This window comes from Silurus meridionalis, chromosome 12 (assembly GCF_014805685.1).
Source record: "Silurus meridionalis isolate SWU-2019-XX chromosome 12, ASM1480568v1, whole genome shotgun sequence".
NCBI lineage: Eukaryota > Metazoa > Chordata > Actinopteri > Siluriformes > Siluridae > Silurus > Silurus meridionalis.
Window position 1 is genome coordinate 10,170,705 of NC_060895.1, and position 22,032 is coordinate 10,192,736.

Consider the following 22,032-nt stretch of genomic DNA (forward strand, 5'->3'; position numbering starts at 1 on the left):
TACCTCCGTGCAGTTACTCTGAGGTCTCTTTTGACATTGAACTTGGCAGATTCCACATGCACAGGATTCATGCTGGGCCATTTTTCTTTTTCGCTTCTCAGCGCCAGACTGCTGTTATCTCTTTCCGGGCATACTGTAGTTATCCATCAATTATAATTATTTGCAACCAGTCGCAAACACAGGTATGATAAAATGCCGTGTCACTTACTGTATTGACCGCAAAACGCATTTTGTATATTTATCATTGTTTTTATTTATACGTATGCTTGTATATTAATATTAATATACAATAAAATATTTTTTGAGCAACGGAGATGGTACCCACCCACTTCACACCCCATCCCGGGAGTTGAAAAACCACCCACTCCATTGCCGGGAGTTGAAAAACCACCCACCCCACCCGTAGATGTTAAAGCCCACCCGCAGATGTTGATGCCCCTCCACCCCACCCACAGAGTTGATGCCCTACGCGGACTGCATACTCTGCATATAGGGACCACGGTGCTGTTGGTACCATTACTACAAATCACTCAGTGGTAAAAAGTGCTAAAACATAATGAAAAGACAAGATACTGAAAATAAATCTTATTCAATACTCATGTACACATAACTTTTTTGTCTATATATTAAATCAAAGACAAATACTGCATATTATGAGCTTCATTTTTTTTTTATTTCAGCAACAGCAACCAAAAAATCACAATCAGATAATTAAACCAGCAGAAAAAAACAAAGGTTTTTTTTGCACCTTAACATGCAATTCTACACACAGGGAGAAGTGTACGCCATCTCAGACTGGTCACCTAAATGTGGTAAAAATCAGTAAATCAATCTGTGAAGACATTGATTACAAAACATTAATAAATAGTATAGCCCAAGAAAATTCTTACTTGTTTGGTAGTAATCATAAACTTTGATCCAAGCTGGCTTGAGATTTTTCACAGGAAGCACCCGTTTAATGTGTAGCTCATAGTTGATAGGAATATTCCTAGGGAGCTGTTAGAGATACACCAGATATTATATTGTAAAAACACTGTAAGTGTAATAAAGAATATAAATCATACTGAAAGTTATACAGATATTTAAACCATGATCTCTCACCTCTTTGATGTACATAATAAGACGGTCATCTTTGGAATCAATTCGTTCCACCAAAATGCCTTTTTTCAGCTACAGGAACAATGTAAAATAAATTATACTATTAGTTTATTAACTTTTGAACAGTAAAGTATTTGCATATTTATTTTATCAAGATGTATATTTCTTACTTCACCAGGATCTGCTGTGAACCCTGATAAGAGTTTTATGTCCACGATGATCATGTTAGTGTTGTTTAGTTCCCCGTTATATCTGGGGGAAAAAAAAGTTGTATTGTACAGCATTTTATTCATTAAGTTGCATATTGCAGGTTAAGGTTTAATCACACTTTCATTCTTACTTGATGGTGAAATTGAGGGACAAAGTTTGTCCAAATGACTTTGTGCAATTTCCCTCAGTCACTGCCACGATGCTCAGAGTATTGGTTTCAGTAGGTGTGGGGACATTGTAGAAAAGTGCTGTCTGCAAATACGGTGCATATCAATAATAATAATAATAATAATAATAATAATAATAATAATAATAATAATAATAATAATAATAATAAATACGTATTTAACAGGGATGCATTTGTCTCTGAAATATACTTTATCTTTGTATGTAACTGTGGTTCTATGAACACTGGATAACCATAAGGGTTAAAACACCTGGGTAACCTTAACATGTAAGTGTGTACATTCACATGCAAAGATCTTAACACAAAATGATGCACTGACCGCATAATTTATGTGGCTATTTCTAAAGAATTGACTGAAAAAAAAAATGTTTGAAACTGATACACCCCTAGGACTGAAGGATTAGGTTTAGGAAGTGTGTTTATTATTACTGCTTATCTTACTGGGAAGACTGATGTCATATCCACAACTATGAAAGTAATATTTGTGCTAGATGCCTCCTGCAGTTATGTACATTTTAGTAGTGCCCATGGCTGCTCACAAACCCTCTTTGTGAAATGACATCTCACTGTATGACTGGGCTTCTAGCATTTATAAAGACTCTGCTGAAAACTAATTACCCAGTGGCCCAGTTTGTGCTTAGAATGAAAAGTGGATTCAGCACCTTGACAAACACACAGTCACCTCCAAATGTACTTGAACAGCAAGAATTTCAGCTTTAATTTCCTAATATTTGCACTTTAATTAAACAAACAGCATAAAACATGGTAGAACTTTGATGGCAGACTATTCAATTCTTAGCTGCTCAAAAGTATTGGAACAGACTTTTTCCTTTTTGTCTTACAGTAAACTAAACACAAATTAATAACAAAATGTTTTCTTGTGTGTCCCATGCTTACTGACTGCATTAAACCAGCAATCGACCAACAACAGAAAACTGTTGCATGCTTCTTATATGATGCTTTTTCAGTGGCTAAACAGTAGCCATCACTTGGGTTTGTTGTGTTAAGGTCTTGACATGCATGTGCATATACACAAAAAGTATCTAGGTATTTATTCACCAGCCCTGGCGGTTAGTTAGAAGGGGGAAAGTAGAACTGCATTTAATCAGGACAAGGGTTGTAGGACAGAAGAGAGTGTGCACTGACCTGCACTGACACACAGGTCGAGCCCTTTACAGCAATGCTGTATTTCCCAGGAACATCTTTCAATGATCTTTCTTGGTACAGTAACTTGTTGTTCTGGTTCACATCAAAGTTGTGATTGTCTCCATCTGCTGACGTTACAGTTATTGTGCTAGAGCCATCTGAGCTGAACACTTTAGTGGAGTAAAGAGCCAGAGCCTGGAGGGCCACAACCGTGTCCTGAAAAAGTAGAAAACTACAAATAATGCTATACATTTTTGTAAACATCGATTTATCATTATACTGACTAAATTAAGGAAAAGACTGCAGATTTATTAAGTACCTGAGTGGATGAAAAGCCTCCATAAGGATTTTGCTGTTTCACCAGCCAACTCACTATCCTATTAGCATATCCCAAATCAGCAGCAGAGAGTTCAGCTGTAGTGAGAACTGCTAGCAGCACATAGGAGCTGATTTCCACTGACAATGCGTCGGCATCATCTAATGCTGACTGAGACCAGTGAAGCTGACCATCTTAAATGTGAGGGACAAATAATTAAGTGTTGCTGGTGTAAAGTAGCACTTCATTACCAAACACCAAGTAACTAAATTAGGATACAATTATGAGTAATTTGCAAACTGTTAAACATTAAACTGTTGGTTACTTTAAAACTAATCTTGATTTGGGGGATCACAGGGATATGTATGTGAATATTTTATCTGTTTACTGGTTTCATATGTCAGATTTATTGCATGACTCGGCTAGAGAAAAGCTGTTGCTATCAAATAGTTGACATGATTAACTGAATCAGTGTAATGGTGAAGGAACAAATCAAATAGGCCAATTAATGGAAGGTTTGAGAAGAAATTTCATGCTATAATAATACAAAAATACAGTAGTTTATTTGATACATGGTGTGGCTGCTGTATTTTGTAGTTTATTTTGATACACTTAGAATATTTGATATTTTATTTTGTAATACATTTTGATGTATCTTTGCCCAACCCTGGGAATATTAATATGAGAAAATATTAAAATGTGTGTTACATGTTAACATAACTGGCAAAAGATTTTCAGTTATTTTGCTTCAATCAGCCTCAAATGCATACAGAGACCAATTGAGAGCATGTTAAGAAATGATAAGTAAAAGAAGTTTATTTAGTTAGGGATTTGTTAACTTCTTAAAACCTGGCTACCAAGTTACCATTGTTTCTGTGCTTTCTGATAGTAGAATATAGATATAGAGCTATCATAATTAGATCACATAAGAGTTGTATGATTGGCCCAGGATCTGTGATGTGTGGTGTGGCTGTGGTTATGTTCAAGTCTAATGGAGCAAACATTGTGATTGGGATCGTGGAAAGGTGTAGTTCAGTAAAACTAATAATTAATCAGTGAATCCATTATGACCTACAGTACATGTAGCTGTCAGGGATATTTTGTGTGCAAATGAGTTAGGGTTTAATAAAGTTCTGATTTAATGTGTAAAATGGTTTCTACTTTGATCCAGACAATGTGATCTAATAAGCAGTTAATGAAAATGAATAAGTATATAGACGGTCTTTACACCAATGGTGTCATTGTAAGAGAATAAAGAGTGTCAGAAGTGACCATCAGACGTGATTTTAAAATTTGGGGACAAATAGGTGAGAGAGGTCAAAAGGATTGGCTGTCATACACAAATCTGATGCATCAGATAGACAGTGGAGTTCAAAAAGGACATGCTGAGACAGAAATTGTGGATGCTGTTGTAAGATCTATTACTCCCGGCCTCAGCCTTCAAAATATACTTGAAATTTAAATCAATTTGACGCTTCCCCAATTAAAAATCATCCTAAAAGGCCATTGCAAAGAAGATGGGCCCACAAATTTGTATCACAAATTGGTAAACATCACACATGATGATCGTGAATCACCTCAAAACTTCTTGTTCAGGGCCATAGAACTGAAAGAGAGACTTCTGATTGCCTCCAGAGATGGAAATATTTAAATTAGCACTTCCAAGCTTGTAGAATTTAAGGGTTATATTTATATTCAGTTTGTAATCTTGCGTACCAGTGTAGATTTATTTATCACTAGAGACTCAAAGCACTTCTATACGTCGCTCTGGATAAGGGCGTCTGCTAAATGCCGCAAATGTAAATGTAAATGGTGTGGCCAAGGAACAGTATAGTGCTGAGGTCATTCAAAAGGAGTTCTTACGGTCTGTCAGTACTAGCATCATCAGTGACCACATCAAATTTCAGTTACAAGTTGACCTGGAAAGGTATTACAGACGAAGAGCTCATTGAGATGAGGAATGATGCTGCAGGTATTGAAACTGAGAGACAACAGATACAAAAGAAAAATGCATGTGCAAAAGTAACAAATGTAAATGAGCTCAAGGCTGATGTACAGGCACTACAAAGACTGAATAGACAGGGAAAAGCAACAGATAATGGACATAAACTCTTAGACGGGGCAGCAGCTACAGGGAAAGAACAGAAGATTCAGAGCCCCTCCTTTAAATGAGAAGCCGAGTTGTATGAACTTGTCAAACAGTTAAAAGAGGAGATAGCAGAAATCAAAAAGAGCATCCTTGAATCACAACCATCTTTTCATTATGGTCGTCCACTCTCAAGAAAAATATGTAAATCATGTCACGACAGTGAGCAGTATAATCATTGTTTTAAATGTGGTCAGCAGGGACACTTTTCAAAAGGGTTGTAGGTCACAAAAAACATACAGTTAATGTGGACCAAGTAATTGCAGTTGATCAAATGGAGCTTGAATTCTGTAACTGTGTTGTGACTATCGCAAATTGAATCAGAAAAGCATACCAGACCTCATCCAATTCTTCGCATCCAAGACATTAATAGTCTGAGTGCAAGCGCTTGATACTCCATCTTAGACCAAGGAAAAGCCTAACACCAATGGTTTTTGGAGGAGACCAGCTGTCAAATGCCTGCATTTATTACACCCTGGGTCCTATATAAATGGATCCGCATTCTGTTTGGTCTGTCTTCGGCACCTGCAGAATTCCAATGTTGCATGGAGGAGTGCTTAGTAGGGCTGAGAGATGAGATGTGTCAACCCTACTTGGATGACAACCTAGTGCATGGCAAAACCTTCAAGTCCCACCTCAATGACCTACGGTAAATCCTGTGTTGCTATCAACAGAATGGGATCAAGCTGACAGCAAGGAAATGTGAGGTCTTGGTCAGGTGAGGTTCCTGGGAAGGTGAGGTTTCTGGGAAAGCGGGTGTCCAAAGATGGATATACCATGGACCCTGCTGACATAGCACTGGTACAGGCCTTGAGAGAGGACACCAACAACAGTAGGAGATGTTGGGAAATTGTTAGGATTTGTATCATATTTCCACTCATACATACCAAACTTCTCCAGGATAGCGGCACCATTCTATGACCTTCTGAGACACGCTTCAGGGACTACCTCTACTATACCCCTTCATTTGTTTTCTACACCAACAACAACCCACTAACCTACGTGCTCTAAATGCTACCACACATCATTGGGTCACCGAGCTGGCCGATTTAAATTTTGTTTGTATCGTCCAGGAAAAGCCAACTGAGATGCAGATGGTTTGTCTCGTATGCCATTGGGAATGGAGGAATATATATGCAGAGGTGTTCAGAAGAAGTGAGTCCAGATGTTATATCTGTGTATCCAAGGCCCTTTTTATCCAGTCAAAAGAACACACTCCGTGGATGTGTCCAGTAACTATTGAGACAGCACTGTGTGATGAAAGTGATGACCCATTGGCTTTCAGCTGTGCGACATTAAAAGAAGCCCAAAAAGAGGATCCAGTGATCAGCAAAATGCTGGGCTGCATAGAGAAGGCAAATGGCCAAAAAACGGGGAATGGAGTGGTCATGATAGCATAGATGTCATAGTTGGGCTTTTAAGGGGTTGCATGACAACATGGCTCATCTCGGTGTAGAGCGGATGCTCCACCTGATAAGAGACAGATTTTACTGGCCACATCTGCAAAAGGATGTTGATCATCATGTCTTAAGAGTGTGTCATTGTTTGAAGACAAAACGCACCAACAAGCCAAATCGAGCACCATTTACCACCATTGAAACAACACACCCCTTTGAGCTGGTTTCAGTTGACTTCCTCCACCTAGAGAGATGCAAAGGTGGATATGAGTACATCTTGGTCGTCATGGATCATTTTATACGCTTTGCCCAAGCCTATGCATGCCTCAAAAAAATCACCCAAGACAGCAGCCCAAAAGATCTTTGGGGATTTTGTGTTAAAGTTTGGATTTCCTACAAGTCTGCATCATGATCTGAGCAAGGAGTTTGATAACCAGTTGTTTGCACAACTTCAGCAGCACAGTGGTATTAAAGGTTCCTGAATGATACCCTACCATCCACAGGTGAATGGGCAAGTCGAGCGATTCAATAGAACACTCCTATTAATGTTACGGAATTTGACTGACAGGGAAATGCAATGAAGCAACAAGATTTGCACCTTACTACCTGCTGATCGGATGTCACCCAAGGCTTCCTATTGATATAATGTTTAACCTAACTCCCGGGGACCAATCAACATCTCACTATGAATTTGTGAAAAATTGGAGGAAACGAATGGATCAGGCATCAAAGGTGGAGGGTGTAAAAGCCAAGAGCGGGTATGAGATATAAGATCTATGGAGCAGAGATACAGCCTGGTTGCAGAGTTCTCATTAGGAATATGACCGAAAGAGGGGCCCCAGGAAAACTTAGATCATATTGGGAGGAACATGTCCATGTGGTCCAGAAAAATTAGAAGTGCCCAGTCTATGAGGTGCGTCCTGAAACAGGACAAGGGCGAGTCAGGGTAATTCACCGTAACATGCTCCTTCCTTGTGAATTCCTGCCAACAAAAGATGCCAAAGTAATTCAGAAAAAAGGCAGTAAAAGGGAAAAGCAGCAAACATAAAACCAATCAGCAGGCTAGAGACAGTAGCTCAGAGGATGAGAGTCACTGAATAGGATTTCAATGAACTTTAGTGCTGGTCAGTTCCACAAACAGCTCCGTCCTGAAGCTAAGAGTTCTACCTACGAACAATAAATGAACCTGCAAAAAAGGACAGCCTATCCACGGAACCAGCCGAGCATCATGTGAAAGTGATGAAAGAGGGAGAAGAGGAAGGAATAAATGTATCTGAAGTGGAGAGATTTGAGAGGGAACCAGAACTGGCAAGGATTGAATCAAATGAAGACATCTATGAGCCAGATGGAGATGGGGTCCATAGGCCAAAACCTGCATTGTATATGTTTTAAAAATTGACAATGTAGCTGATTTATTGGTGCACAATGATGAGAGCTACAGACACATTACAAGAACACAGGAGATACTTGTAAATGTGATTTTGGGGAGGCCAACATTGTATCCTTGCGTAACTATTACTGACTCCTGTTGCTCAACCTACGCGTCTCAGACGCTGGGATTAAACAGAGGATGTCGGTACGACATAATTTTTTGAAGGGGAGAATGTAAGGGAACAAGCCAATCCCCCCACAAAAAAAATAAAAAATAAAAATAAATAAATAAAATCTTTTGTTTTATTTGTATTTATTTTTGCTGATAATTGTTAACAATATGTATTGTTCATGTTGATGAAATTTGTTTCTTCTGGGTTTTGTAATTTCTTTTTTTTTTTTTTTCATGTTCTCTTTGTTGAACATGTTTATGTCTATGTCTTTAAAAAAGAGCTCTACAGACAGGTTTTATTAGAGAAAGAGCACAAAATTGCGGGATGCGGAAGTGCAGTATTACCCTGATCCACATCGAGCGAGAGTTTTGTTTTGCTGACTGTAAGGAATTCGAAATAAAACGAACCATATACCCTTATTTTAACACACTTGTGGACCTTGTGTGTAACATCATCCTATTAAGTATTTAAGGAGGTTTTAGACACAACCTAGAATTGTCACTGGATGTGCATTACCTGCCCTTTACAGCTAATGTGTAAGAAGGAGAACGGCACAGTAAAATCTATATCCACAAACTATTTCTCAGTGAGAAGCTTGCAACAGCATTGTTCTCAATTCCAATTGTTTTCAAATCCTAAATAAATTTGTACCTCCTGAAATGGCAACACTGTCCAACTTCTTCAGTAGCTGATCCCGAATTTCATTATTTCCAGCCAGACTGAAAGTGTAGGCCAATAGTGCAGTGGCATAAGTGTTTGTCAGGTTAGCAATAGAAGACTTTAGGCACAACAACCCACTAATCACAGCTGGATCCTGCAATCAAACATATGTTATTGTATAGAAAAAGAAATCAAGGAATTTAACAAGGAAGCTTCTATTTAAAGTTTAATACATTTTGTATTTTTTTTTTTTTTTGCTTGGCTGGAATTAACTCTTATCTTCCTCTATGTTATTGCAGTGTCAATCCTTTAACTTGACCATCATGCTTTTACCTGGACTGTGTGACCCAATTCAAGCAAAGATGCAGTGATGTAAGCAGTCATGGTCACATCATCATTTACACCACCCTATAATATAGTAGAATGATACGAGTCACTTTATGGCAAATGTTTGAGAATAGAGATACATTTGTTTAGAGATATATTTATATTAAATCATAAAATTATGTGCAATTAGTAGTTTAATTAACCTTCATAAACCATTATCTTATGCATTTAATATAGACAAAATATAATACATTATATTTATTTATCAAGTAATGAAATTAATTTAATTGCAGTTCTATTTATACACCCTGTAGGTATTTAAATCATGCCAAATATTAAAAAATGGTACAGAATTTTTGAAATTCGAATTCTGTTTCTAGTAGAATTTTTTTTTACGTTTTCATTGAATTAATGGAAAATTATACCAAATGATTTTGTTCTTCTTCTAATAAATTAATACATAAAACTGTGCGTAAAACTGTATATGGAATGTCTAATTGAATACAATTTTAACTATGTAGTATAGACTGACATTATACCTGATCCCATACATACCTTCATTCTGTTATTGAATAGACTACCCTGTCTTATAAAACAACCACCTGGTCTCTGTCTATTTATCAGCCATTTCTTTGCCATTTTAAGGTTTTCTGGATCAATAAAGATGTAACGTTGTGCTTGGCCAAAGGTCCTCAGGACAAATGCAGTTAACCTGGTGGAGATTTGTGTGTGTATTCAAAAAATGTTTCCATAACAAAATAAATAATCGATTTAAATCACTTGAACACTAAATTTGCACATCATGATTAGCTTTAAGATATTCTTACCATGTGTTCTCCTCTCCCCTGCCAAAAGTGCTATATGCACCATTAATATGTTTATAGTTTAGCTGCCTCTGGTATCCTGTAAAAAAAATCATTCTGATTTGTTTAAAGAAATGTCTGTTCCAAAATGCTTATTTCATGCCTAAAAAAACCGATAATCTCACTCACCACTTTTTAGGAAACCAGTAGCCCTCTCACGGATTGCTGTGGTGAGCTGCTGAGTGTTTTCTAGATATTGTAGAATGTATATATTGGGGGCAAGAAGTGCAATGTTTTGTTCACCACAGCCATATGGCATCTTTAGCAGCCCATCCAGATTTTTCAATGCACGGCCAAGTATGTCACCTACAAGACAAGACAGAAGGTTAATACTCTATCGATATACTGTAGGTAAAAAAACCCAAAACTGTTGAACCACTGAACTATTTAGACAACATGATGTATTTGTTGTACACATCACTAAATTATACTGGGGAGAATAGCTTGAAAGGCTGTTCACATACACTGAAATGAATAGTGGTATACATTGGAAGAATGTATTTTGTGATTGTCTTCCATCCCATGGTACATGTAGATAAAACTACCTTGGACATATACACCCCTATGAGTAAAAAGCCAGGAGTGTCCAATAAGGATTCTGCAATTTGTGGTCTATGAAGTGCCTGCAAATCTTGATGACATTGTAATTCATGATACAGTCCTGAAAAAAAAAACTCCTTTGATACTTGAAAAACACCAGCAACTAAATCCCAAACAAACAAGATGGACCTTATTCTTCTGTTTTAACTGGGTTCCAGGAATGCTAGGGCGGATACCCTTCCGGGATACATTTCTTACCACCCATCAAGGAAATTTTGTAAAAAAAAAAAAAAAGTCTTGTTTTGTTTACAGTCACTTTGGCAATGGATTAATACATTATACAAGCATGGGACAATCAAACCACAGCACCAATAATTCTACTAAGATGTGTACCTTCTCAGTTCCAGAAGAACTTATTCACTGGGCTTACTTCACTGTAGCGACTGTACAATTAATGGAGAAACTACAGTTGTGTTCAAAATTATTCAACCCCCACTGAAATTGATTGTTTTGGTCGGTTTGACATTGATTATGATAATTCAGTCATCCTGCTTACAATTAAATCAAAGAGGCACGTGTAGGTCAGACAAATATAACATAACATTTATAATGAAATAACCACAAATGTCTTTTCTGAGCTCACATCATTATCAGTTTTATTCAACCCCCAAGTGACATTCAATCTTAGTACTTAGTACAACATCCTTTTACAGTTATAACAGCTTTTAAACGTGAAGCATAGCTTGACACAAGTGTCTTGCAGCGATCTACGGGTATCTTCGCCCATTCATCATGGGCAAAAGCCTCCAGTTCAGTCACATTCTTAGGCTTGCGCACTGCAACTGCTTTCTTTAAGTCCCACCAGAGGTTCTCAATCGGATTTAAGTCTGGTGACTGCGATGGCCACTTCAAAATGTTCCAGCCTTTAATCTGCAACCATGCTCTAGTGGACTTGGAGGTATGCTTGGGATCATTGTCCTGTTGAAAGGTCCAACGTCTTCCAAGCCTCAGGTTTGTGACGGACTGCATCACATTGTCATCCAATATCTCCTGGTACTGAAGAGAATTCATGGTACCTTGCACACGCTGAAGCTTCCCAGTACCTGCAGAAGCAAAACAGCCCCAAAGCATGATTGACCCCCCGCCATGCTTCACAGTAGGCAAGGTGTTCTTTTCTTCATAGGCCTTGTTCTTCCTCCTCCAAACATAGCGTTGATCCATGGGCCCAAACAGTTCTAATTTTGTTTCATCAGTCCACAGAACACTATCCCAAAACTTCTGTGGTTTGTCCACATGACTTTTGGCATACTGCAGTCGACTCTTCTTATTCTTTGGGGACAGCAAGGGGGTGCGCCTGGGAGTTCTGGCATGGAGGCCTTCATTACGCAGGGTGCGCCGTATTGTCTGAGCAGAAACTTCAGTACCCACATCTGACAAATCTTTTCTCAGTTCCTCAGCAGTCACACGGGGACTTTTCTCCACTCTACGCTTCAGGTAGCGCACAGCAGTCGAAGTCAGCATCTTCTTTCTGCCACGACCAGGTAGCGTTTTAACAGTGCCCTTTGCCTTGAATTTGCGAATGATGCTTCCTATGGTGTCTCTTGGTATGTTTAACATCTTTGCAATCTTCTTATAGCCATTGCCCTTCCTGTGAAGAGTAATCACCTGTTCTCTTGTCTTCCTGGACCATTCTCTTGACCTCACCATGTTTGTAACCACACCAGTAAATGTCTAGAAGGAGCTGAGTATCACAGTCATTTTAAAGCTGCCTAATTGGTGCTTATTAGGCTTTATTGCTGCTCCCTGATATCCACAGGTGTTTTCAATACCTGATTGAAAACACTTCATTGAACCTCTGTTCTTCAGAGTGGTAGTCTTTAAGGGGTTGATTAATTATGTCAATGAAGAATTCACAAAAGAAACATTTACTACTGTATTACAAAACTAATTGATGTCATTTTAGTTGCATATGGTTCTTTAAGAAGTCCTTGTAGGATTTCATTCTGAATACAATTACAAATGTACACTAAATTCCCTAAAACCATTTACAGCATTGGGGGTTGAATAATTTTGAACACAACTGTAATTCAATTAATGGTGAAACTCCAGCTAAGTGACATATAATCATTCACTTTGTCATGCTTTTTTCTCTCAGAGCACTACCAGATATTACATCAACCACATCATCTTGCCTTTTATTGCTAATTATATTGCATTAATTTCGTCCTTTTTTTTTTGTCTTACCAAGTACTGAAACAGACGCTCGTGCTGATCCCTGTATTACATCTTCGGGAAGAGTCAGCTCCAATTCCTTTGAAACACTGTTGCCTGTAAGTGAGTTAATGTGAGCTCCATTATATTGAGCAGTACAGTATTAATTGGTTAAGATTAAACTAATGCAGAATTATTAGTAGAAGTAGAAGTGTTACTAATTAGATAAATAATCTGCTAAAATATATATGCCTAACCCTGAGGACATAATAACCAGCTCTGGCTCTTTGTCTTCTCAGTTCCTTCAGCCTAAAGACAAAAATATATTAGATCATAACCTAATAAAGAACAGGTTTACACATTTGAGGTTACATTTATATTTAAGACACCCACCTTTACAATCAGGCTTCGTGTAACTGTGTCAATGCGGCCTTTCTCTGGAACACTCACTATCTCATTGTCGCACAGAGTTTGGGATTGTTCTGCCTCTGCACTCACCGTCACATTCAAGACGCCTGTAGCATATTAACAATTATAAAATTTATTTCAGTGCAGCAAATGAGAGGTTTTTTATTATTATTCATGGAACAGGTGGAAAAAAACCACTAGATCACAAAATCATAAGATCTTGTTATTTTCCCAAATCAGTGCAGTTGCACAGAGAGGTAAAAAAAAAGGTTTTGCTACTATTCTTAAGTGTAAGCTGCTGGTATGTCCAGTCCAATCAATTCTGCAAATTTCCTATAAGTAAGAATAACATTTTCTTCATTTTCAATTTAATGTTGCTAAAAGAGAACTAAGAAATTATCTGGGAGTCTTTGAATCTTACATTGCTCTAGTCTAAATCTAAAATAGTGACATATTGCAACAGACAAAATAGTGAGATATTACACGAGAATTTATATAATTACTTGAAGTATCAACTTTAAGTACAGTAATTTAAACGTGTGTTACATTACACCAGTAGTATGCACATGAACATAGATGCCAAGAGATAAAGCATGTGATCATTTATACATTCATTCATTAAAATTAAAATACTAACTTCTTTCTAAAATTGCTTTTAGACAGGGCCACACCTCTGTTTTATATTACTGCTATTTAGTCTGTAAAAATCAAGTTTTAGAAAATTAAACTGGGCTGTTGCCTGTCAATAAAAATTATATAAATATATAATGTGTAAAATTTATATTATAAGTATATAACAGAGAGCTCCAGGGAAAAGTTTGAAAAGGTTAAGCAGCTCACCAAGTACAGCAGGAATTAGAGTCCATTTGAAAGTCTTTCTTCCATTTGCACACAGGCAGGATAAATATTCACCATCAGAAGAAGGCTCAAGAGTGTAGTCTGAGGATGGGGCTGGGGTCACTTTGACCTGTTAATGAGGCACCGATATTAATTTGCTGTACATTTTAAGTGACACAATATATAAAATCCTGGCCTTATGTTACCATAATGCACTTGGAAAGGTAATTGAAGACAGTGGCCTTCAGCTCAAAAACCTCTCCTCGGATAATGGAGTAGGGCAACGAGAGCTCCAGGAAGAATGGCTGAAATACAGTGAGCTGAACAGGAGGAGCCAGTCCCAGACCTACAGAGGACACACAGAAAGCCTCTGTCTCCCAAGTGGTGATGGTGTCAGGAACAGTGACAGGAAGCTGTATCGATCCAGAGTCTCTGTGAAAACCAATAGCACATAAATTATGGTTACTTATCATTCAAAATCTTATTTTCTAAACAGAATGAGACCCTAACATACATGCTAATAAACTGAATACATGTTTGATGGAAATAAAAATATAGAGAATCACTACACAACCATGTAAACTATAGAATACATTTAAAAAGTAAACAATAGTTATGCTTATTATCCTCAGTTCATGTTACTTGTTTAATTTATTGACTTATTAATATGCTTTATGTAAAAGATAAGAATTAATATATTGTATTACTAACCCCACTTCGGACAGTTGCCAGAGCCATGTTTCTGGGAAGAATTTACGAACTGTCTTAGTGCTTCCTCCATCTAATCCAGACATACTATAACCAGAATAACCACGTTCACCTAAAATAAAATGTAGCATACTCTACTTAACTATTTGAATGACAAACTGGACTATTTGATAAACAACCATTTTTTTATACAACCCCAATTCCAAAAATGTTGGGACACTGTGTAGAAAACCAGAAATAAATAAATTGTGAATTAAAACAGAATGCAATGATTTGCAAATCTCAACTCATATTTTATACATAAATGAACATTAAAAACATATCAATTGTTGATGTTGATGTATAGGAAATGTATTATTTTAAGAAAATTAAGTTTGCCTAACGTCTCAAAAAAGTTGGGACAGGGCCATGTTTACTCCTCCGTAGCGTTCACCTTCTTTTGCCAAGCGTCCATATACATATAGAACTTGGAGAGACCAGTTGCTGGACTTTGGTAGAGGAATGTTGTAACATTTATGTCTAAAACAGAACTCTAGCTGCTCAACAGTCCTGGTTCTTTTTGTTGTATTTTTTTTTTTAATGATGCACCAAATGGTATCAATTGGTGAAAGGTCTGAACTGCAGATGAGTTCAAGCACCTGGACTTTTCTACGATGAAGCCATGCTTCTGTAATAGATGCAGTATGCTCTTTAGGATTGTCTTGCTGAAACAGGGCAAGTCCTTTCTTGAAAAAGACATAATCTAGATGAAAGCATTGCTCTAAAATCTGTGATTACCTCTCAGCATTGATGGTGTCTTTATAGATTTGCAAGCTGTACATTTCATAGGCTGAGAACAGACTGGCTGGTTCATCTCCACTTAAGTCCAGAGGATGTAGCATTCATGTTTTCCAAAAAGAATTACAAATTTCAATTAATCTGACAACAGAAAGGTTTTTCCACTTTGCCCCAGTCTGTGTCATATTCACATCAGAGATGGGAATTAATGAAACATTACTGTACTTGGAAGTATGCAACTCAGTATATGTCACTCCTCGGCGCCCTCAGGAGGTCAGTCTGTCAACCGTGCCATGTATGGTGCTTCAGGGCACAAAGATCTCCAGGTAATCCGCCCGGTACCTCCGCCATAGCGGATGCGGGGGGTCGCCACCTCTCAGAAGGTCCCTAAATTGGCTGCAGGGCATTGCTCCAGCTGTTCTAGGCATACCGGAGACCAGTCTCGAGAGACTGGTTTCCTTAAAAGATTGTCTGGCAGCCTGGGAAAGTCTGACAGACGTGTGTCAGTGGGTCTTGCGCACTGTAGAGAAAGGCTACTCGATTTAGTTTGAGTATCAGTCTCCCCGGTTCAACTGGGTATGTCCCACTCTTATGGGACCCGAGAAGGCTCTTTACTTTTCCAGTCTTTTGTTGCCCCATCCTAACTTTTTTAAGTTATGTTGTGACCATCAAATTAAAAATCTTATTTTACCTTGAAATGAAACATTTCCTCAGTTTAATTATTTACAATGTTTTTTAAGTTCTACTGCAAATCAAATATGGGTTTATTATAATTTTTCACAATATCCCATTTAGTTTTGAATCGGGGATGTAAGGTGAAAATGGGTATGGGTGTACATTACCATAATGAGTTTGATGAACAAAAGTCGCTAACTGAAACTTTGAGCCTTTGTACAGCAAACACTGAGGTGATCTAATAACCAAATTTGTTGCCATCTTCAGCCCCACTCGCTGTCAAGTGATAATAAGTCATAGTTAATGTAGGGAATTTTACAAATTAGATTGTAAATGGTTTTTGATTAAGTAAGTGGAGATTAACTAAAAATCAACCATGAGATGTACTTAACAATGAATGTGTCAGAAAGACGTGGTAAAACAAATCAAAACAAGACTAGATAAAAGTCAGAACATAGGCAGTAATCAGGCAATGTGCAATTAGAGTAAATAGAGCAAAAAAAAAAAAAAATGTATTTATTTTTATTTATAATTATGTATTTATAGGTCAGGTTAGGCCACTTACAAAAGAATAAAAAATACATTCTACAAATTTCATTAACTTCTATTTTGCAATAAATTTTTTAAATTTTGTAGACATTGTTTCAACTGTAAGGACATTTATTCACATATTTACAGAGCCATTTATGTCATAACCAATCAGTCAATTACCTTTAACGTATTGTAAGCCCAAGAGTCATCCCAAGAACTCCGCCGAGGTCTAACATGCAAGCACTCTTGATCATCTTCAACCCCATAGGGATAACCTAATGCTAATGATACTGGCAACAACCGAAATATCTGTGAGAGAGATCAGAGATGATAAGGAGGTCATAAACAGCATGCTCTTTTTGACTTTTAAATGTGTGATTAAAATAACATAAAGCTATTTATATTTATTTAAAAGTAAATGCAGTAAATGGCATAATATTTGTGCTCCTATACTGATAAAATATGTTACTGCTTTATTCAGGCAACAAGGTCTTATCAATCCGTAGAGGATCAAAAAGCAAATGTGACAAATGTTACAGTTACCCTCTAAATTATATGTACTTTTTAAGAGGTGTCTACTGATATTGCCACACGTGGTAAACAATAGCATAGAAGTCTGTGAAAAGTGTCTTTGTTCTTTAAACTTTTGATCTTTTGTTTAACAGAAATCACAAAAGTACTTGATTCTTATGAATAAAGAGTGTCCTATTTACAACTTTAGGGCAATGAAGAAGTTCCAGGCAGCTGGAAATGTTATGAATTAACCGGTAAGATGATGGGTGTTTTTATTGTCTCAACACACTGTGCAGAGGATTTTAAAAAACTGTACTTTCATCCATACAACAAACAAATTCTCAGTTTGCCAGACCTAAAGGAACTTCAAATGTAATCAGGTTCTATGATCTATGCTAAACAATATAAAAAAATTGACTAAAAATTCACCAAAATAGATATTTTGAAATTTGATATTTATTTAAAGGTATCTCATGCACACTGTTAAATATGGTGGTTTTCTGCTAGATGACCTGGACAACAGATATTAAATAAACACCTAACTACCTATACCAGAAAGATAGAAAATAGGCCATGGTTGGATCAAAACATACATTAAAATCAACACAAAAGTGGTTTACTGAACACCAAACTAATGCCCAGCCGTGGCCATTCCAGTCCACTGACTTGAACCCAATTAAATAACCTGTGAAGTAAACTGAAGAGGAGATCTGGAGAGATTCTGAATAGAAAAATGTCTCAAAAACCTTGTCATGTATTCTCCAACCTCATTAGGCTTTATAGAAAAAGACTCAGAGCTGTAAACATGCACAAATTATTGAATAACGATAAAATTTAGATTTTGTGTTGTATGTTGTGTTTCTAACTATTTCATTTCAATGAGAACAAAGTGTATTTGAGTGTCTATATTAGTGGATGGCAATTTATGAAGTAGAATTTGTAAGAATGTAGGGCCTAATGTTATAATAACATACTTTCTTAAAACTCCTACTGTCACTAATGAAATCTCTTGTTAGGTTGCACTTTTCTTTGGTTTGAGTTCTGGCTCAGCCATGATATCATTTATGAACTGTGGTTCCACTGTATCTGGTTAATTATTAGCTTAAAAGTTGATTGCAGAAACCTGGTTTGTTTTGACCCTTGCTGCTTGCACTGATGTCAATTCCTGGATTTAGTCTTAAACTGCCAAAAGTCTAAATGACTACCAATATCAATTGGTAATTGCTTCAGCTCTTAGCTGGAGATAGTTAAAGAACAAGTAAACTTAAATAAGCAAATGATTCTGTAAATTTCATCTTTACCTTTTTAATGCTTAGACGGTTTTCTGGCTCCAAAATAAACACACTCTGATCCACAGCACTGAGGCCACACAGTGAACCTGGATGAGCCAAAAGCTCGAGAGTGTTTTTCTCACCAGGAACTGCTTTAGTGGGCGAGAACTGCAGAGAAACCTGGAGTGCATAATGAAAATAAGTTTAGACAGGTTTATCAATTTCATGGCTATGTGCACTCTAATTGACTATGTATAATAGTAGTAATGATGGTGCTACTTTGCCTTATTTCTGAAACATTTTTCCACATCAAAATTCTTCTTAGCAGCGATAACATTCCCACTGGGCAGGGCAGTGTACACCACAACCTGCACTACTGGAGCCAACTCAGCAGTAACAGATAATTTAAATGAGATTTTTCCATTTCTGACATCTGTAGACTCTTCAACATCAACTTTCTTATACCCATGATGGACAATAACTCCTTTTGATAAGACCTAAACCAGAGAGACAAATATAATGCATGTACTATAGGTAATTACATTTAGAGCTGCTGGGATGTACTGTATATAATACACTTGTCAGGCATTCACTGTCTACATTAAATTACATGTACTTACAATGTAAACAAGACCAATGCTGTAGTTTTCTGTAGTTTCTCCAACAATATAGTAGTTAATGGTTATAGGGATTTCAGCACCACATTTTAATGGTTCCTCTGAGTTCTCTATCGACAGTCCACTGAAAACTGGATTGTACGGTGTGGCGGGTTCAAATAGCTGCAAACTTGCATCAGCATGTGAAAAGAATGGCGTTTTGTATTCACTGTATTTGATCACGGGATTAACACTTGCCTAGATAACAACGAAACAGAAAATGCAACATTCATATGTTTTAATGATACATGTAACAGATTTTAAATTTAACCTTTAATGATTTCAAATGATTTCAATACCATTAATGTAATCTCTTTTGTAGGATGTGCAGGTGGATTGATTGAGAAGTTAGCGAATCCATTATCATCTGTAGTAAGATTAAGTTGTAACTTTTGAGACCAACGTGCACCTTCTAAAAGATACACTTTCTTGTTAGGAATTGGTTTTCCACTGAAGGTAGTAACTTTAATCTGTTTATGAGGCAAAGAACAATTGATGTAAACTTATTTTAAAATTCAAAACACATAAATGCAGTATGGGTGGACCAATACAGGTTTAAAAGTAAGGAATACTCACAGTCCCTTCTATAAATTTGTGTCGTTCAAAATGTTTTGGTAAATTCACAAATTCCAATTGACCAATTTGGTAGGTGAGTCCTATGATTACAGATTTTACCATAGACAATTCTAGACAAAAAAAAAACAACAAGCAAAAAAAAAACAATTTACAATATGCAAGTTATTATTAAAATTGAATAAAATATTTACAAGTATTATAAGTTAGTTTGAAGCTTAAAGTTAGAAATCAAACTGTATTACACAGTCTATTTTTAATCACTGTTTTTCCCACAAGTATCTGTTACTAACTCACCTGTTCCTTCCTCTGTTAGAGTAATTGTAGCATTAAGACGGTTCTCTAACTTAGCCTTGAATTCAGAATTCAGGAAGGTTGACACATTATATACAAGCAAAGCACAACCAGTCTTACTCATCTAGTGGGAAACAACAAAGAAATACATGTTGAGAATTTCAGTAAACAGAAAAAACACCCTAAAAAATAGCATACCTTACACACCTCTATTGTTTCTACCAGGCACGGCGAAATCATTTGGTCATTCTCAAGATAATTCTTTCTAAATTCACGACACACTTGCACTTGTGCAACACCAGGTACTGGCTGTCCAAAAGTGTACCTTAAAAATGCATAAGCAAATGTTTGAAATTAAACGCATTTATCATAGTCTTTTTTTAAATGATTGTAGTGGTTTTTCATTAAACATTTACTCACTTTCCACAAACCTCCAGTTTCAGTTCCTCTTCAACGATACTGTGCTCTTCTGATGTTTTTACTGTGACCTCAAACTTGGGTAAAACTACAAGTCAAATCAATTTTTAGTTATAGTAAATGATGTCAGTTCCTTCAAAAAAAAAAAAAAAAAAGTGTAGTAGTGTAACTCACCATATTTTTTCACTTGAAAAATGTGTGTGATTGACCTATTTACAGTTTCAGCAGTTAAGTAATAATAGCCCTCTGGCGCTTCTGCATTTAGCTGATGTGAAAGCTGCAATATCAGGCCTGTCGAGGACACATTAGTCCACTGACCAATCATGTTCTGATTAATATCCTGCATATTTAAAATATTAAAGAGACATTAAACAAGGTGTAGACATAAAAATTTTCATATGATGAGTTTATAAAATTGTTTTATTTAATTACCTTCAGAATAATTGTGCTGTACTGTGAAAAAGAATAATTAAATATAATTAAATAAACTACTAAAATATCTTAAATACCATCAATGACATTAAATCATGTTTGCTTCAATTTGGAGAATACATTAAAGATGAGTGTAAAATTAGACTTTCTTTAAAAAAAGACAAGACCCCTCTTGTACAGTTAAATATGATCATGTAGAGCAGACTGTGTTTTAACTAAAACCTGAACTAATGTAATAGACTTGAAGGCTAGTAAATATTCAAAGCATTCAGTCTCCACTTACCTTTTGTTCAAGGGGAATAAAATTAGAATCCATAGAGACAATTCTGAAATTCACTGTTGAAAAAAAATTGTGCATTATCAGTAACAAATAAACATTCATTAAATAGTTTAATTAGACATTAAATAATGCAGGAATTAATCACCTGTTTGTCCTGGATTGTAGATAGGTTTATCCGTCTGAATAAATCCCAATTTTTGGTATGATTTAAACATCACTTTACTTGTCTCTGTCACAGTAAAACTTTTACCTTTGACTAATACTTTGAAGTTCTGCACTGATTCATTCTCGACCATTGGAGCCTGTTTGGATGCAGTGTATTTTATATCACACCACAACAATAAGCATTAATCTTTTTTTAATACATATAAAAATTATACAAATTATATTTATGATTTCTGACCTCAAATTTATAGCAAATGTGAAATTCATTTTCCAATGTTTCTTGTAAAAGAATTCTGCTCTCTTTGTTGTGAACCAGATAAATGTTCATTTGCAGAGTCTCGTTAGGCTTCAAAAGACTCACACAAAATGTAGCTTTTGAGCCAGACTCTATCACTGCAGGAAATGTCACCATAAAATATCTAAAGACCAAATATTTGAGAAACACAATGAAGGATAAATAAAAAAAAGAGTTAGATCACAGGAAATGTACTTTTGGTTTTAGGTTCTGGTTCTTATAAAAAATAAAACAATCATGCTGTCGTCATAGTAAAAGTGAATGGAGATAGAAGAAACTTTACTTACGGTCCTGAAGTGTTTCCATAGGCAGCGAGAAATAGGAAGCAGACTAACAATAGCCATATTCTTATGTGAACCTGCATGACCACCATGATGAACTTAATTACAAAATGCCAACATTCTGATGTTTGATCCCTTTATAAAAGGGACACTCAGCCAAATATTGGCCAGTCTGTCTTTCCCTAACTAATGATTAACTATTGTGATCAATGTATTTCCTATAAATTATTTACTTTTTCATTTTTGTAAATACTGCAAATGCAATATTTGAACG

The 22,032-nt window shown here is 36.4% G+C and overlaps 1 protein-coding gene across 1 annotated transcript; it reads right to left on the reverse strand.

Moving 5' to 3' along the window:
• Nucleotides 1-654: 654 nt before the first annotated feature.
• LOC124394367 (alpha-2-macroglobulin-like) lies at nucleotides 655-21,917 on the reverse strand. The gene is made up of 34 exons (XM_046862509.1): nucleotides 21,765-21,917; nucleotides 21,421-21,601; nucleotides 21,163-21,319; nucleotides 21,021-21,073; nucleotides 20,738-20,758; nucleotides 20,480-20,645; nucleotides 20,309-20,393; nucleotides 20,096-20,213; nucleotides 19,892-20,012; nucleotides 19,598-19,707; nucleotides 19,321-19,491; nucleotides 18,986-19,219; nucleotides 18,650-18,862; nucleotides 18,396-18,545; nucleotides 16,762-16,890; nucleotides 16,218-16,326; nucleotides 14,602-14,710; nucleotides 14,097-14,322; nucleotides 13,894-14,020; nucleotides 13,039-13,160; nucleotides 12,903-12,954; nucleotides 12,679-12,762; nucleotides 10,024-10,200; nucleotides 9,859-9,934; nucleotides 9,587-9,743; nucleotides 9,038-9,112; nucleotides 8,696-8,858; nucleotides 2,961-3,151; nucleotides 2,642-2,857; nucleotides 1,439-1,560; nucleotides 1,269-1,350; nucleotides 1,102-1,170; nucleotides 891-996; nucleotides 655-803 (listed from the first exon to the last, which is right to left on the reverse strand). Exons 1-34 carry the CDS (start codon nucleotides 21,848-21,850, stop codon nucleotides 763-765), a joined length of 4,299 nt encoding a protein of 1,432 aa, XP_046718465.1. The 5' UTR covers nucleotides 21,851-21,917; the 3' UTR covers nucleotides 655-762.
• Nucleotides 21,918-22,032: the final 115 nt, after the last annotated feature.

Coding starts and splice junctions, on each gene's coding strand:
- LOC124394367 (XM_046862509.1), bottom strand. CDS start 21,850: ATGGTGGTCATGCAGGTTCACATAAGAATATGGCTATTGTTAGTCTGC. Junction 18,863..18,985: donor GCATTGGTCTTGTTTACATT/GTAAGTACATGT, acceptor TCTCTGGTTTAG/GTCTTATCAAAAGGAGTTAT. Junction 9,113..9,586: donor TATTCAATAACAGAATGAAG/GTATGTATGGGA, acceptor ACTATATTATAG/GGTGGTGTAAATGATGATGT.